General features: G+C 33.4%; 1 protein-coding gene across 3 annotated transcripts; it reads left to right on the forward strand.

Annotated features, from left to right (window-relative positions):
• The first annotated feature begins 2,028 nt into the window (after window positions 1-2,028).
• Window positions 2,029-13,932, forward strand: LOC110116178 (coatomer subunit epsilon-1-like). Of its 3 annotated transcripts, none has more exons than XM_028692597.1 (8): window positions 2,029-2,315; window positions 2,401-2,484; window positions 6,895-7,046; window positions 8,510-8,645; window positions 8,725-8,880; window positions 8,997-9,076; window positions 13,616-13,738; window positions 13,813-13,932. In XM_028692597.1, the coding sequence occupies exons 1-7, from the start codon at window positions 2,148-2,150 to the stop codon at window positions 13,707-13,709; spliced, it is 870 nt and encodes a 289-aa protein (XP_028548430.1). In that variant the 5' UTR covers window positions 2,029-2,147; the 3' UTR covers window positions 13,710-13,738; window positions 13,813-13,932. The 3 variants fall into 3 exon arrangements, with proteins under 3 accessions (XP_028548430.1, XP_020705321.1, XP_020705320.1); XM_020849662.2 differs by having other exon boundaries at window positions 13,856-13,899; XM_020849661.2 differs by having other exon boundaries at window positions 13,616-13,932.
• Window positions 13,933-14,330: the final 398 nt, after the last annotated feature.

The raw sequence follows: 14,330 nt of genomic DNA on the forward strand, positions 1-14,330 counted from the left end.
TTCTTTATTAGATTTAAATGAGAATTTAACTCTTGATAGGACACAATGGAGAAAAAAGATATTATGTAGCCGACCCCATAGTGGGATAATGGCTTGATGTTCTTGTTGTATATTTTAAACATGCAATGTTGCTGCTGTTGCAGAAGAATGGCATGCTTTTAATTTTTAGGATTGGGTTTCGTTTGAGATGACTTTCTTACTACTTAAAGTAGCGCAAAAAAAAATTATTTTTTTTACTAAAAATTACTTCAAGAATCAGTGATAAAGTTGTCTCAAATGAAGCTTTTATTATGCTTTATCGGATAAATAATGTCACATATATTTAGTACCAATATATATATATATATATATATCGTACCTGAGAGCCGCACGACGCAAGAAGTCGACCGCGCGTCGTTCGCACGTCTTCGACATTCCTCCCACGTTCACCTATCTGTTGTGTTAAGTATCAAAGAAATGAGAGAACTGCTCTCTCTGGCTCTCTCAATCGCTCCTCCCGCAATCCCGATCTCGCTCTCTCTCCCTCTCACGCGCTTCTTCCGCTCCTTAGTGCTGTTCAGCTTCGTTCTTCGACGACTTTCCATCCAGTCAGATCGGTGGTTCGACATTTTGATCGGAAGCAGGAATGGGAGTCGCTCGCAGTGAAGGAAACTTCCTCCCTTTCGTGCCTCCTTCGTGGCACGTGACGTCACTCCTTCCACGACTTTCCCTCCCGTCGGATCGAAGGTTCCGACATTTTGATCGGAAGTAAGGGGCGGAGTCCGCTCCCTGTGAAGTTAACTTTCATCCCTTTCGAGCCCTTCTCCGGTTCCTCCGACGCTGGTCGACTTCGCTGTTTGATCGGAAGCAACAACAGGGGCTCGCCGTCTATGAAGGTAACCTTCCGCACGCTACTCCGGCCAATTCCCCTCAATCCGCCGTGCCAAAAAAAAAAGAAAAAAATGTATATATATAATAAATATTTAATTATAATTACTTTTAATTAATTCTAAATAATTTAATTATTATTTTTAATTAATTACTATAATGAATTTTAATTAATTTTAATTAAATTATTATAATTAATCTAATTAATTATAATTACTTTAATTAGAATTAATTTTAATTAATTATGATTTATAAATTAATTATTATTAATTAATTTTAATTAATTATAATTTATTAAAATTAATTAATATTAATTAGTTATAATTAATTATAACTAATGATTTTAATTAATTTTAATAAACTTTAATTAATTAGTATAATTAATTATAAGTAATTACAACAACAACAACAACAACAACACCAAGCATTTATCCCACTACATGGGAGCTCCAAAACATAAATTTTATATATATATATATATATATATATAGTTAAGCCAATTAAGACAGATTAACATACACGTCACATGCACAAAATTTGAACTCAAAACTTTTTAGTTAATAGTCTTAGCTCTAGGAACAATTATTATGTCAGGTGACCTGACGTAGCTCTACGTTTGGACGTCAATAACATGTCGCCACATGGTCTTACTCAATACCACACAGCCCGACGACTTGACCCGGGATTGCTATGTTCGCGTATTGCTAGGTATTGCTCGATATTGTTAGGTATTCATTGGCAATAATGAAAAATATCGTTATGTGAAGACCAATACCGAGCAATAATGAGAAATACCAAACAGTACCGAGTTACTGCTCGATATTTCTCGGTATTGCTAGGTATTGGTCTTCACAGAATGGTATTTCTCGTTATTGCCGAGCAAAATCGACTAATACCGAGCAAGTACCGAGCAAATACCGAGCAATACCTAGCAACACACGAATATATCAATCCTGTCTCCGTTCTGGGTGGGGTTGTAAATAGTGAGAACACATGACACTATTTTATTGGCATCCGAACGTAGAGCTACGACAGATGACGGGATCAAATAAAAATTCTAGCTATTGACCAACAGATCAAAATGAGCTGTGTGCATACATACAAAATATTTGATAAACAATATTCACATCTAATAAATGGTAATTAAACTCTCAAAACATTTCAACCAAGCAGCCATTACAAGAAGAAAATCGCTGCGAGTAGCGAGCAAACTGCAAGGCTTCCTTTCGTTTCATTCCACTGCATCTCCCGCGCCAAACCTCCGCTTCCTGCGACCACTCATGGCTTCGTCTTCGCCGGATCTACTCTTCGGCCTCCGCAATAACTTCCACATTGGTGCTTACCAGGCGGCGATCAATAATAGCGACGTTCCTAACCTCTCTACGGATGAAGCCATAGAGCGTGACTCCCTCGTCTACCGCTCCTACATCGCCCTTGGCTCCCACCAGGTTCCACACGTCTCCCGATCCTGCATCGCCTGATCGTTTTTAATTATTTTAATGCCTTCAAAATTGTTCTTATCCTTCTGTGCAGCTGGTGATCGATGAGGTCGATTCTTCCGCGCCGACCGCGCTTCAAGCAGTCAAGCTGCTCGCCATCTATCTATCTGGAAACAAGGTGCGTGGGTTCGCTATTTTCTAATCTATATGATTTTATATTAGATCGTTGATAAGTATGCCCAGATCTGGAACTTTGAAACCCTAGTGGTCGAAGATTTTTTTTTTTTTTTGTTACATTTTGATTGTACGTTGTGGGGTATGAGTAGCCTATTGAGCAATCAGAATTTTCTTTTCAAAATGATTTTAATCTTAAGCTATATTGTGCGTGCTTTTGAAGTTGAATTGCGACAGCTGAAAACGGATCTGCGGAAAAAACTTGTGTGTGACAGTGTGAGATGATAGTTTTTACTTTATAGTGTAGAATAAGAATTCGTATATTTAATTGACAATGCGGGAAAGCTTGTGGTTAATTTGTGATCTTAGAATTCGTATATTTAATTAACCTATTGACTATTGCATTCAGGTTGTTCTTCAGAAAGTTGAGGTATATGTGCATGTCAACATAAATCATAGGATTTCTTTAATTTTTCTTAGAGATAATTACTAAATAGGTGTGGGAGGCAATAGGTTAGATTTTTCCTACGCGAAATTTCAGAATTTTAAATGAAAGACTACAAAATTAATGGACACAATGAGAATAAAATATTAGATGCTAACGAAATGTAAAAGAGAAAAATCTAATTGGGAAGGTTAAAAGCATGATAATTATGTTGGCAAAGTTATAAATGGAATGAGGAAGGGCTATGAGTGGATATATCGTTGAAAGATAATTTGTTGAGAAAATTTGGAGTGTTGACATGATAATATCCATCAAGCTTATTATTGGTTTGGAGATTATAAATGTTATTACCACTTTTTCTCCTCAAGTTGAGTTAGAAAATTGGCAATCAATTTTGAGAAGAGATGTATGCTTGAAGAGAAACAAATAGATATCGGTTGTGAGTTTAATAGACTTATAAGATGGTGGGTTTTGAGAAATTGTTTGTTTATTTCCATTTTGATATGTAGATTATTGTTTTAGGTGTAACTCTCAATATAGAAGCCTCCACCCCATACCTAGAATTTTTGGAAGCCTCATTCATTGGTATCCTTTTTTTTTTAAACTTAACTTGACTAGTGGTGTAGGTTGATGTGCTGTGAGAGAATTCATGGTGACTATGGGCTTTGAGATGTAAATGTGATATGGGAAGCTGTCCAAGTGTCATATAATCTTGTAGCAGAAAATACATATTTTAACAACTATGAAGAGTACTTTGTTACGCTCAAAAGTGGAGTCATAGAATCAAAAATTGATTTTTATTTGTCTTATGAAGAACGTAAAATATTTTTGTAGAAATTATAAGGTGATTCAGGAGAAGGTTGGCTGCACAATATGAACTAATAGTTATGAATGTATATATTTGAATTAGAGCATAAAAAGAAGCAAGGAAGCTAAATGGCTTGCTGAAGTGTACTAAATAAAGCTGAAGTTACTCATGATATATATATATATATATATATATATATATATATATACTAAGATTGCAGAAGATTGCAGAAAATGAGTTACAAAAAATAACAATGACAATTTATATTTTCTAGAGATCTTTGTTAAATTAGATATTTTGAAATGAAGATAGTGAGATCTTAGTCAAAGATGGAGACATCAAGAAAAATGCTATTCTAATTATCAAATGATAATTTTATGTATGACTGCTTATTAATTTTAGGAGTATAATGATATAATCATAAAGCATATTATAGATCGATCTAAAAAACTGAAATTGTATATGCTCTAAAGAACCAAAAAAAAATGCATGAAGGTAAAACTTTAGGTTGACATGTGATATCTATTGAGATTTGGAGAGCCACGTGAGATATTGAAATATTTTGATTAATAGTTTTTCAATTAATTTTGACGATTTTGATGATGTCAAATAATTTATGAAGACACATTATGGTACTAGTATAATAAAGAAGATATTCATGATTATGATAATCATAGGTGAATTAAGCTAATGGAGAATGATGAAGTTGTGGGAGAGAGTTATGGTATGTTTAAAAAAATCACTTTGGTATCAGAGAATCAATTTGAGTTTATGTCTGGAAGTTCCATTAAAAGGCCTTTTTTTTTTTTTTGCTAAGGAAATTAGTGAAAAAAAATGAGGGAAAAATTGTTTTTCATATTGTTTTTTAGGATTGTATATGATTAAATATTGCAAGAATGGTTTCGGTTTGCATGAAAGAAGGTGTTGTATGTCAAAGATGTGTTGAAGGTAAAGACATATATGATGGAACCATTGAGTAAATGATTCTATTAAACTTAGTTGTGGAGTGATGAAAGAGTTCCCCTTCAATAGGATAAAATGAAGGATTAACATGAGCTTTTTTTTTTAATTATTTGTGGATATGCTTGCGAATGATATTTAAAGTGAGGCACTTTGGTGTATGTTATTAACAAATAACATAATTCTAATAGGTGAGAGATTTATTGAACTATGTTGAAATTGGAATAATGAAGGAGATTTTAGAAGACAAATACTTAAGATTGGTAGAGCAAATATTGAATATATTATTTGTAATTTTAATGGACATGAAATTCATAATTACCCAATATTTCTGAAAAATCAAAATTTGCAAGTGCAATATGTTTACATATCTTGAATAAGAGGATATAACTTTTAGATTTAAATTTTATTTGTGCAAATAGGAATGTGCCTTTACACGTTATATGGATTGGAGTGTTGGATAATGAAGAATTCATTGATAGCCAAGTTGAGTAGACTAGAAATGTTTGTGGGAAATTTTTGTATGATAAAAATTTGGAAGATTGAATTGAAGAATGATTATACTCGAGGTATGTAGGAGTTATGCTTACTAAAAATATTTTAACGAAAATTAAACTTGTAGTTTGGGCACATATAATGGACAATAGAGATGCTTCAATAAGATAAGAAGATAAAATTTAATGATAAAAAACAAAATGGGGTATATCAAAGATAATGTCAAGTTGTGCAGAAAGATATGCAGAATTGAATTAGAGCCTTAAAGAACGAGCCTTAAAGAACACTCAACAAGATGAATGAAAAATGAGGATTCACAAAGTTGCAATAGTTTTGATAAGGTAGATGATGATGATTGTGATTGAGGTTAGGTTGTTTACAATTCGGTTTACAACTTTTTATAAGCAAACTTCTTGTTCAGTTAAGTTTGAAAATCTTCCTTAAATGTCTTGAAGTTTTCTTATGTTCTACTGTTGTCCCTCGAATGTAATTTCATTAGTACTAATTTATTAAGTCCTATCATGTGGTGTCTTATGTGACTACATCCTTGTTAGTTTAGTAAATATGAACCAAAGCAGCCTTATAGATTCTTATATATGGATCCCTATGAATTCCTTTTGGCCTTTGTTTGATTATTGGTTTCCTGCTAACCTTTATATGTTTTATCGTTGATGGGGTAATAGAGCAGCTAAAAGGTGAATGAGTGTGTTGATGTAGGGGGCATGGGCATCAATTGTTTGAGAGGGTGGGGAGACAGGCAATTTTAGGTGATTGTATGGAACTACAAGTAGTTTTGATTATTTATTATTATCTATTTGGAAGGGTTAGAACTTTAGACCTCCATTTTAAAGATACCAACTCAACCAAATAGGTGATGGTGTTTTGGTCCTTTTACCTTGGTAAAAGCAAAGTTGTTCGTAGGGACTTACAAACTAACAAGATAAGTTAAAAATTTTTGAAGCAAAGTATACGGTGCTTTAATCGCCAATGACTTCTAAGTTTTTGATAATTACTTCAATTATACTGGCATGTGATGATTCCTGTTGATCCCTTTGTGATCTTTTGTATATAATTTCTAAAGTTGGATAGGCATGAGGTGATTTCAATGAATCTCTTTGGAGTCAATTATTATACCTGGCTTTTTAAATTTAAATTTTGATGAGAGAATTCCTATTAATTACTTCAATTATGTTTTAAGCAACGCTTCACCAATTCATGTGCATTATGTCAATGGCGATCTAGTTCAGCAACATGATTGAATGTATGAGATTTAATGTTGCTTGGATGATATCAATTAAATATTTATCGGTTGACATCCATATTTATCACACAAAATTCTTAAACTTTCAAAACCTAGAATTCCATTGTGTTCTTTCCAGAAACTTCTCATGTTCCATATCATTCCTCGTTCTCATGGAAGATACTATTAGGTTATAAAATTCAGCAATAAAGAGAAGTAGCATGGCTGCTTGGCTCTTGGCATCCATACAAAATGACCTTGTCACGACATCTAATATTCTTCATAAGTGTATGCTTCTTCTTTACCACTTTTATTCTACTTTCTTTCTTACTACATATTTTTATTGATGCAGAAAGTCCTACGAACAATATTGTTAGTAAATAAGATTTTCTGTTTCTTCACATTCTCTTGTTCTACACTCTTATTTATAAAAACTTTCTGATAATCAATTTTTTTTGTTTTAAAGGAATCTGCAATTTCAAGTCTGTGGGAGTGGCTAAGTGATGCGGCGATAGGAAACAATCCAGTTCTTCGCCTTGTTGCTGGGATCATATACATGCATGAACAAGACTATAATGAGGCTCTTAAGCATACAAATGCAGGAGGAACAATGGAGTTGTAAGTGTTGTTACCTTATGCGTACAAGTTGAATTTTTTTTTTATTCTTTTAATTTTAGGCCTACTTAGGTATGCCTAAATTTTCACTATTGCTTCTTGGTTGATATATGATACCTTTTTTAACACTAGAAGTTAGCAGTCCAAACTACCTTTTCGAGCCAATTTTTTTTTTCCTTTTGATATAAATGTTCATGTGATACAAGCATCCCACGTATTAGCTCTATTTATTGAAAATTTTTCCTCTTTGCTTGGATGATGCAAAGTTTATCAATGATATTATTTGGCTTACTACAATGAGATATGAAAGTTTTGACCTCGTTCTATGAATATAGAGTGATTTTAGGCGGATCTTTAGGAGACTGATTCAATGGTAGATAAGGCATTACCTAAAAATTTTATTCTGATGTAGTTTTTGCATTTTTGGTTTGGCACTTTTATGAATGCAAGGCTCCATGGTTAATTTCCAATCTTGTTTGTGAAACATACCTTTCAATTAAGACTAATCTAAAGGCTTTTCAATATTTTGTGTGATGAATTCCTTTTGTTCTAACCAACTACACCTTGGATTTGAGGAGAGGAAGTCACTATCGACTTAAACTGGATGATTACAATAACAACAACAACATCAAGCCTTTATCCCACTCCGTAGGATCGGCTTCATGAATCATTTTTCTTCATTGTATTTTGTTAACACAGCCGTTTTCAGATCCCAAGTCCTGGATGAAAAAAGTGGAGAATTGTGTTAGGTAGTCGACAACCAACATAAAAGTTGTCGAATAATCATGACTTGAATCCTTTAAACTGGAGATATAACAAAAAAAAACTTAGATCAAGATTTTATGTTCTATTATCTAGGTTGTCATTGATCTTGATATATGTAATTATATTTAATTGACCCAACTTAACCGGAAAATTCTTATCTAGTATCTTGGGTGGCTTCATTCAAGGAGACCTTGTAGAGTTGAGGGAAAGGTTGTCGAAGGAGCCAAGCCAAGCCTACCTTGGGGTTTTATTTCCTATTGAGAATAAACATCATATGGCTAACAACTCATACACTTAGTTATTAGGGAACATTTAAGCTTGGCTCTTTATTTGAATTTTGGTTCAGTAGCAACGTTTCAGCTCTGTCCACCATGTTTTGCATGTTCTTCCTGGTATTTTATTTTTGTATTTGATCATAATGGACACATTTGATATCGTGTTGGCTCCTTTGTATGCTTTAAATGAACTTGAATTGGCAAATTAGTGTGGATGGTGGGAAAAGAGATTCATCTCTATTAGAAAGTTCTGAATCCGAGAAGTTGGAACACACAAACGACTAGGGAAAGATCAATTTCTCAAAAACCATGCTCTGCAAGTCATCTTTAAATGACCGCAACTCTTGCTCTGCACATAATCTTTTTTTACTACTGGAACTACAAAACACAGTGCCTCTACATTTTAATTGAATGACTTGATTGCAGGCTTGCATTAAATGTTCAAATCTATATCAAGATGCACCGGTCAGACTATGCGGAGAAACAACTAAAGCTCATGCAGCAAATTGATGAAGACCATACACTAACACAACTGGCTAGTGCGTGGTTTAACCTCGCAGTTGTTAGTATTGATTTCTGTTCTTTCTATAGCTGAATGTTTGATGGTTTCTTGTCACTGATTCTTTTATGCTTTGTGCCAGGGTGGTTCAAAAATTCAGGAAGCATATCTTATCTACCAAGATTTTTCTGAGAAGTATCAGATGACTGGGATGATTCTTAATGGAAAGGCTGTATGTTGCATGCATATGGGACGGTTTGATGAAGCTGAAACCCTGTTGCTTGAAGCACTAAACAAGGTCAGCCATTATAACTTTTGCTGTGTTTGGTTTTTTATAGGGCGTTATAGTTGCTTTTACATGAGAAGGTTATACTACTATTAATGGAAGAAGCATGGTTTCTATGGTTTGTAAAGGATGCAAAAGATGCGGAGACTCTTGCCAACCTTGTTGTATGCAGTCTTCATGTAGGCAAATCTGCATCACGGTACCTTAGGTAAGTGACCAGAAACAACATGATAAGCTGCAATTTCATTTCTCTGCATTGTTCATGGGTTCATTGCAATTTTTTTCTCCCCAGTGATACAGGTTTATTACTGTCATTAGAGTTGGGTGAGAAACTGAATTTTCTGTTTTTTTGTTTTTTTTTTTCTCGCATTACCTGCAGTTCTATAAAGAGCTCCTTTCTGTTGCCTATGAAATATAATTGTAAAAAAGCTGACGAGCTTTTCAAACCCAAATAGCACCTTATATGCTACAGAAAAGTATCCCGGTAGCTAAACCAAATGAGTCCATAGATTGATCTTTGGTTCTCAAATTCCATTGACACATACGAAACACGGATATGGACACGAGATGACAAGGACATGGTAATACGGCATAATTGCAAAAAATAGGATACAATATGTTGTGGACGCATCATTATGTTTAATAAATTATTAATATGCAATAAATAATTTATACTATTCCCTGCTATATCTATCACAAGATGAAGTATGCTTATAAGTAATACATAGATTCATAAGTTTTTATGTTGTTTAATAAAACTCTAGAGAAGTACAACACAAGCAAAATACTCTTCAACATATTAGTATCCTTATAAGTGATACATACAACAACAACATCTAGCCTTTATCCCACTATGTGGGGTCGGCTACGTGAATCCTTTTTCTCCATTGTGTCCGGTTAAGAATCAAATTCTCATTTAGATCTAATAAAGAAAGGTCATTTCTAATATTTTCTAACCAATTCTTTTTAGGTCTACGGTCTACCTCTACCTTTCTTCTAATACTTCTACTCTCCTAACCGAGTCATCGGAAGGCTGTCGTTTTATGTGACCAAACCATCTAAGGCAACTCTCTCTATTCTTATCTGCCTTTTCACGTATATGCTCATTTTGTATCCTGTCTCTAAGAGTAAAGCCACTCATCCACCTGAGCATCCTCATCTCTGCAACACTTAACTTAATATTATGCTTCTCTTTTAATGGTCAACATTTTGCGCCATAAAGCATTGTAGGTCTAACCACCATCTTATAAAATTTTTTCTTAAGTTTGCGTGGTACTTTTCTATCACACAAGTAGTTTGATGCATTCCTTCACTTCATCCATCCAACTTAAAATCTACTAATAATATCCTCATAAGTGATACATAGATTCATAAAATTTGAACAATGTTGTTATGAAAATCTTATGAGATTCACAACTAAAGATACAATAAATGATGTTTTAAATTACAATGAATTACTTTTATCAGTCAAAATAAAAACAGTAATGCCCAGAATATATTTACCTATTCTAAATGATGGCAAGTTTAAGAATAATCAGTTATTCTTACACCATAATGAATCTGCATATTTAAGACTATTATAAATTCAAAATCAAGTTATTTTGAAGGGTATAAAGTCAAAACTATTTAAATTTTTGAAAAAATGATAGAAAATAATGTTATCTACCACTTAAAATTTACATGTTTAAAATATTAAAATAAATAACGTACATGATTAAATTTGAAAACAAATAATGTATGTTTATAAATTCAAGACTATTGAAAATTGAAAACAAATAATGTACATGTTAAACTTTTAACAAACATGAATTAAATCATTCAGGATATAAATAGTTCAAAACTTAGAAATTATGGGTGAGATGGGCTAAGGAGAGATGAAATGAACCGGTGATATGACAAGTGGGCAAACTGACATGGATTTCAAGACCGGTGACATGGATATAGTAGAGTCAACTTCAACGGCTAGATTGGCACAACACTACTTCGATGAAGAGAAGCAAGATGGTGAGGTAGCTTCGATGAAGAGGAGCTGCAAAATGGCGATCGTCTTTGATGAAGAGGGGAGGCAGGAGTGCGAGACCATTAGGGCTAAGGATGTTCACGCGAATTAGACTTTTTTTTTAGTTTTGCTCTTCTCTGTATTAACTCCTATCAGCACGTATTCTCAACTGTGTCCCCCGCCGTGTCTAGTTCATTTTGAAGTTCAATTTCATAATTAGAAACCCAAGACATGATTTTTGTGGTGTCAAAATACATGTTGGGGCATGCTAGAGCTTTTTCCGTATCTGACACATGTTTGACACAGACATGCGAGGCGTTTGGGAGTGCCTGTGCTTCCTAAACAGACACTGAAACTAGTGAGCTAATAGGCTCTTGTCTATGCTCTATGATGTCAAACGCAATTATATAGCTTGACATGCAAGTTGGAAATACAGTTTGTCAGCTTTATAACTTCCTTTGCAGATGTGCTCCAGGATTTTTTAAAATAATCGTTAGTTCACAAAAGCCCTTGTTTTCTTTGGCATTTATTTTATAAAAGATTTCTGTTTTTCCTGCTTATCTTATTTCTGGTTTTAATTGATTACTCAAGAATTGACTATGAGCATGTTTCTGCTTGGCCAAATAACTTGATGTGAAGATTGCTGAGACCTCTATATCTCATCCTAGTTTGAGTTATCATCCTTGTCCTTAATTAATGAACCCGTCAACTCCTTATACAATTTAGGGGAATTTTGGTTCTTTTTAAACAAAATTCATTCATTTTGATAAAATAAAAAACTTATGGTTGGATGTCTTTACCTATTTTCCCTAGGACTCTTCTAAAATTTTGGCACGTATAGCATTAGTCAAAATATTTTGAAAAAAAAAAATAGTTGTGTTTGTGATTTTTACTTCACTGTTGTGAGCGCCGCATTTTTAATAATTATTTTCAAAATTTATTATTTTCTTTTAAAAACTTTAAATGTTTCAAATTTTAATTTAGTATTTTATATCAAAATTTGAAATTTATGGGCTCATTTGTCTTCAAAATAACAACATCAAGCTTTTATCCTACTAAATGGGGTCAGCTATATAAATATTTTTTTTTCTATTATGTCATGTTAATAATAAAATTTTTATTTAAATGTAATAAAAATAAACTATTACTAATACTTTTCGATGAAGTATGTTTAGGTGTATCTCTACCTTTATTAACATGGGCCGGATCTAATACATCTACTCCCCTAACTGGGTCATCGGAAGGCTATGATTTTTAAAGTTAATATTATGTTTAATACATGATTTTAAAAGTTAATATTATTTTTAAAATAATGCTGAATATCTTCATTTTTCTCATGCATAATCTTGATTAGATTTGAATTAATCGACTTGGATTTTAAATGGCAGGTGCCATGACTTAAAGGGTTCCTAATGAAAATGTATAGAGGAATCCTGAGACAAAATTTGTCCCAATTTAACTTCATCCTGTCATTTGTGCGAGTCGATTGTCTTACTTAGGGAGTTTGCCTGTGCACAGAGATTCTAATTTATGGAGCGTGGGTTCTAAGAACGTTAATGTTTCGTTTGGGATAGTTTTCTTATTGCTTTTTAAAACAATTTTCTATTATAAAAATTTTAATTTTGTGCTAGAAAGTTACTGCAAGAAGTAGTGAGAAAGACGTCCCAAATGAAGCTTAACTCACTTTCTACCGGCTGAACACTAGATTATTTGGCCTTGCTAGCAAACTCCTATTATTTGACAGTCCAATTAATTCTCTAACCATTTGTTCTTTACCTTTATTTGCCATTCTTGATTCAGCCATTTATTGACGCGTTTACATGCTATGCTAGGCCATCAAGTTCTAGTTATTAAGATACGTGGATTTTTACCCTGTTCTTGTGTTGTTTCATATAAATGATATATGGCGTACTGTAGATTTTCTGGCGGAGTTTGTAGCCGAAGTAATATTAGTGTGCGTTAGCTACAATTGAAACGTAGCGCAGTGTTTTCCCCCTTTTCCCCTTTTAAATGTCTTTGAACATTTTTCTCATATTGTAACCTGTTATTATATCCTCTTTCAACACTCAAATCTTGTACTTTGCAGCTCTATGAAGAAGCCTAGAGTGTTGTTATATAATATTCTGCAGCACCGATGAGGAAGAGTAACTTCTACTAGTTTAAAGATGAATTATTCTGTGCGGACGCCGATCGCCATCCATAATCTAATGAAAATGCGTCACATCACCCTTACTCAATACCGCGGCTCGATACTGCTCGGTATTGAGCTTGGTACTGGATGATGTGGCTGCACCTGATTGGCCTCTGGACGGTAAGCTATGTCCGCACAGAATAATCTCTAGTTTAAGAGGCAATGGTCCCCGGTCCCCCATTCTTTTAATGTCGTTAAAGCTGGTGGTTGTAGAAGTTCAAGATGTTGTTTCTTGAACCGTAACAGAGAGAGAGAGGGAAAGAAGTATGAGAAGAGAGAATAGAGAACAGAATTTCAGAAATATGAAAGTATTTTTCATTATTATATTAACACAGTACAAGAGTCTATATATAGATTTACAGAGGAGAGTTGTATATATGGCAATACAGAAAATACAAATAGATATTTTAATCCTGTTGCTCTAATAGTGGTGATGGAAATGGAATGCTGTCTTTTAGGCCCTTCAGTTGCTTCACTTCCCATTCATTCAAATTCTTCCTTAGTTTTTCGTACTGAAATGAAAACTACTAATTTCTTGCTTCTTTGCGTTTCTTCAGCCAGCTGAAGCTCACACATCCAGATCACGTTCTTATCAAACGTGTTTCCTCCGCAGAGGATAGTTTTGATAGGGCTGTTCAGTCAATCGCTTAGAAATTTCAAATTTGGAGCTATCAAATAAGGTCAACTACTCTCATTTTTCTTCTTTAGAAATTCAATCTGTTCGGTTTAATATTTTTGTTGCTGCTTCATATAGATCAAAAACTTGCATAAAACGCTGAGATTTTCTTTCCTTCCAGACTTCTGTGCTTGATCTTATTAATGGATACATAAAAGCTGGAGCCAACTGTGTTAGTATAGCTGAAATTTTTTTTCATAAGCTTGAGACCATGGAATAGGCAGATTTGTATTGGAAAAACAATTTATAAGGATATTTTGATGAAAAAAAAATTGTTGAATTAGATTTCAAAATTATTAAATTGAACAAGATCAGTACTATATATACAACTGTGTTAGTATAGCTGAAATTTTTTTTCATAAGCTTGAGACCATGGAATAGGCAGATTTGTATTGGAAAAACAATTTATAAGGATATTTTGATTTAAAAAATGGTTAAATTAGATAACAAAATTAGTAAATTGAGCAAGATCAGTACTATATATATAATTAAAATTTCTATTTTATTGATATAAAGTAAATTTAATGTATGTGATATTTTTTTTTTTATAGAAAGTTTCCTATTGGTCTTCTTGGCTTTGTATTATCTTTACTCCA

Source organism: Dendrobium catenatum, unplaced genomic scaffold (assembly GCF_001605985.2).
Source record: "Dendrobium catenatum unplaced genomic scaffold, ASM160598v2 original_scaffold_235663, whole genome shotgun sequence".
NCBI classification, from domain to species: Eukaryota; Viridiplantae; Streptophyta; class Magnoliopsida; order Asparagales; family Orchidaceae; genus Dendrobium; species Dendrobium catenatum.

Coding starts and splice junctions, on each gene's coding strand:
- LOC110116178 (XM_020849661.2), top strand. CDS start 2,148: ATGGCTTCGTCTTCGCCGGATCTACTCTTCGGCCTCCGCAATAACTTC. Junction 7,047..8,509: donor GCAGGAGGAACAATGGAGTT/GTAAGTGTTGTT, acceptor ACTTGATTGCAG/GCTTGCATTAAATGTTCAAA. Junction 9,077..13,615: donor TCTGCATCACGGTACCTTAG/GTAAGTGACCAG, acceptor GCGTTTCTTCAG/CCAGCTGAAGCTCACACATC.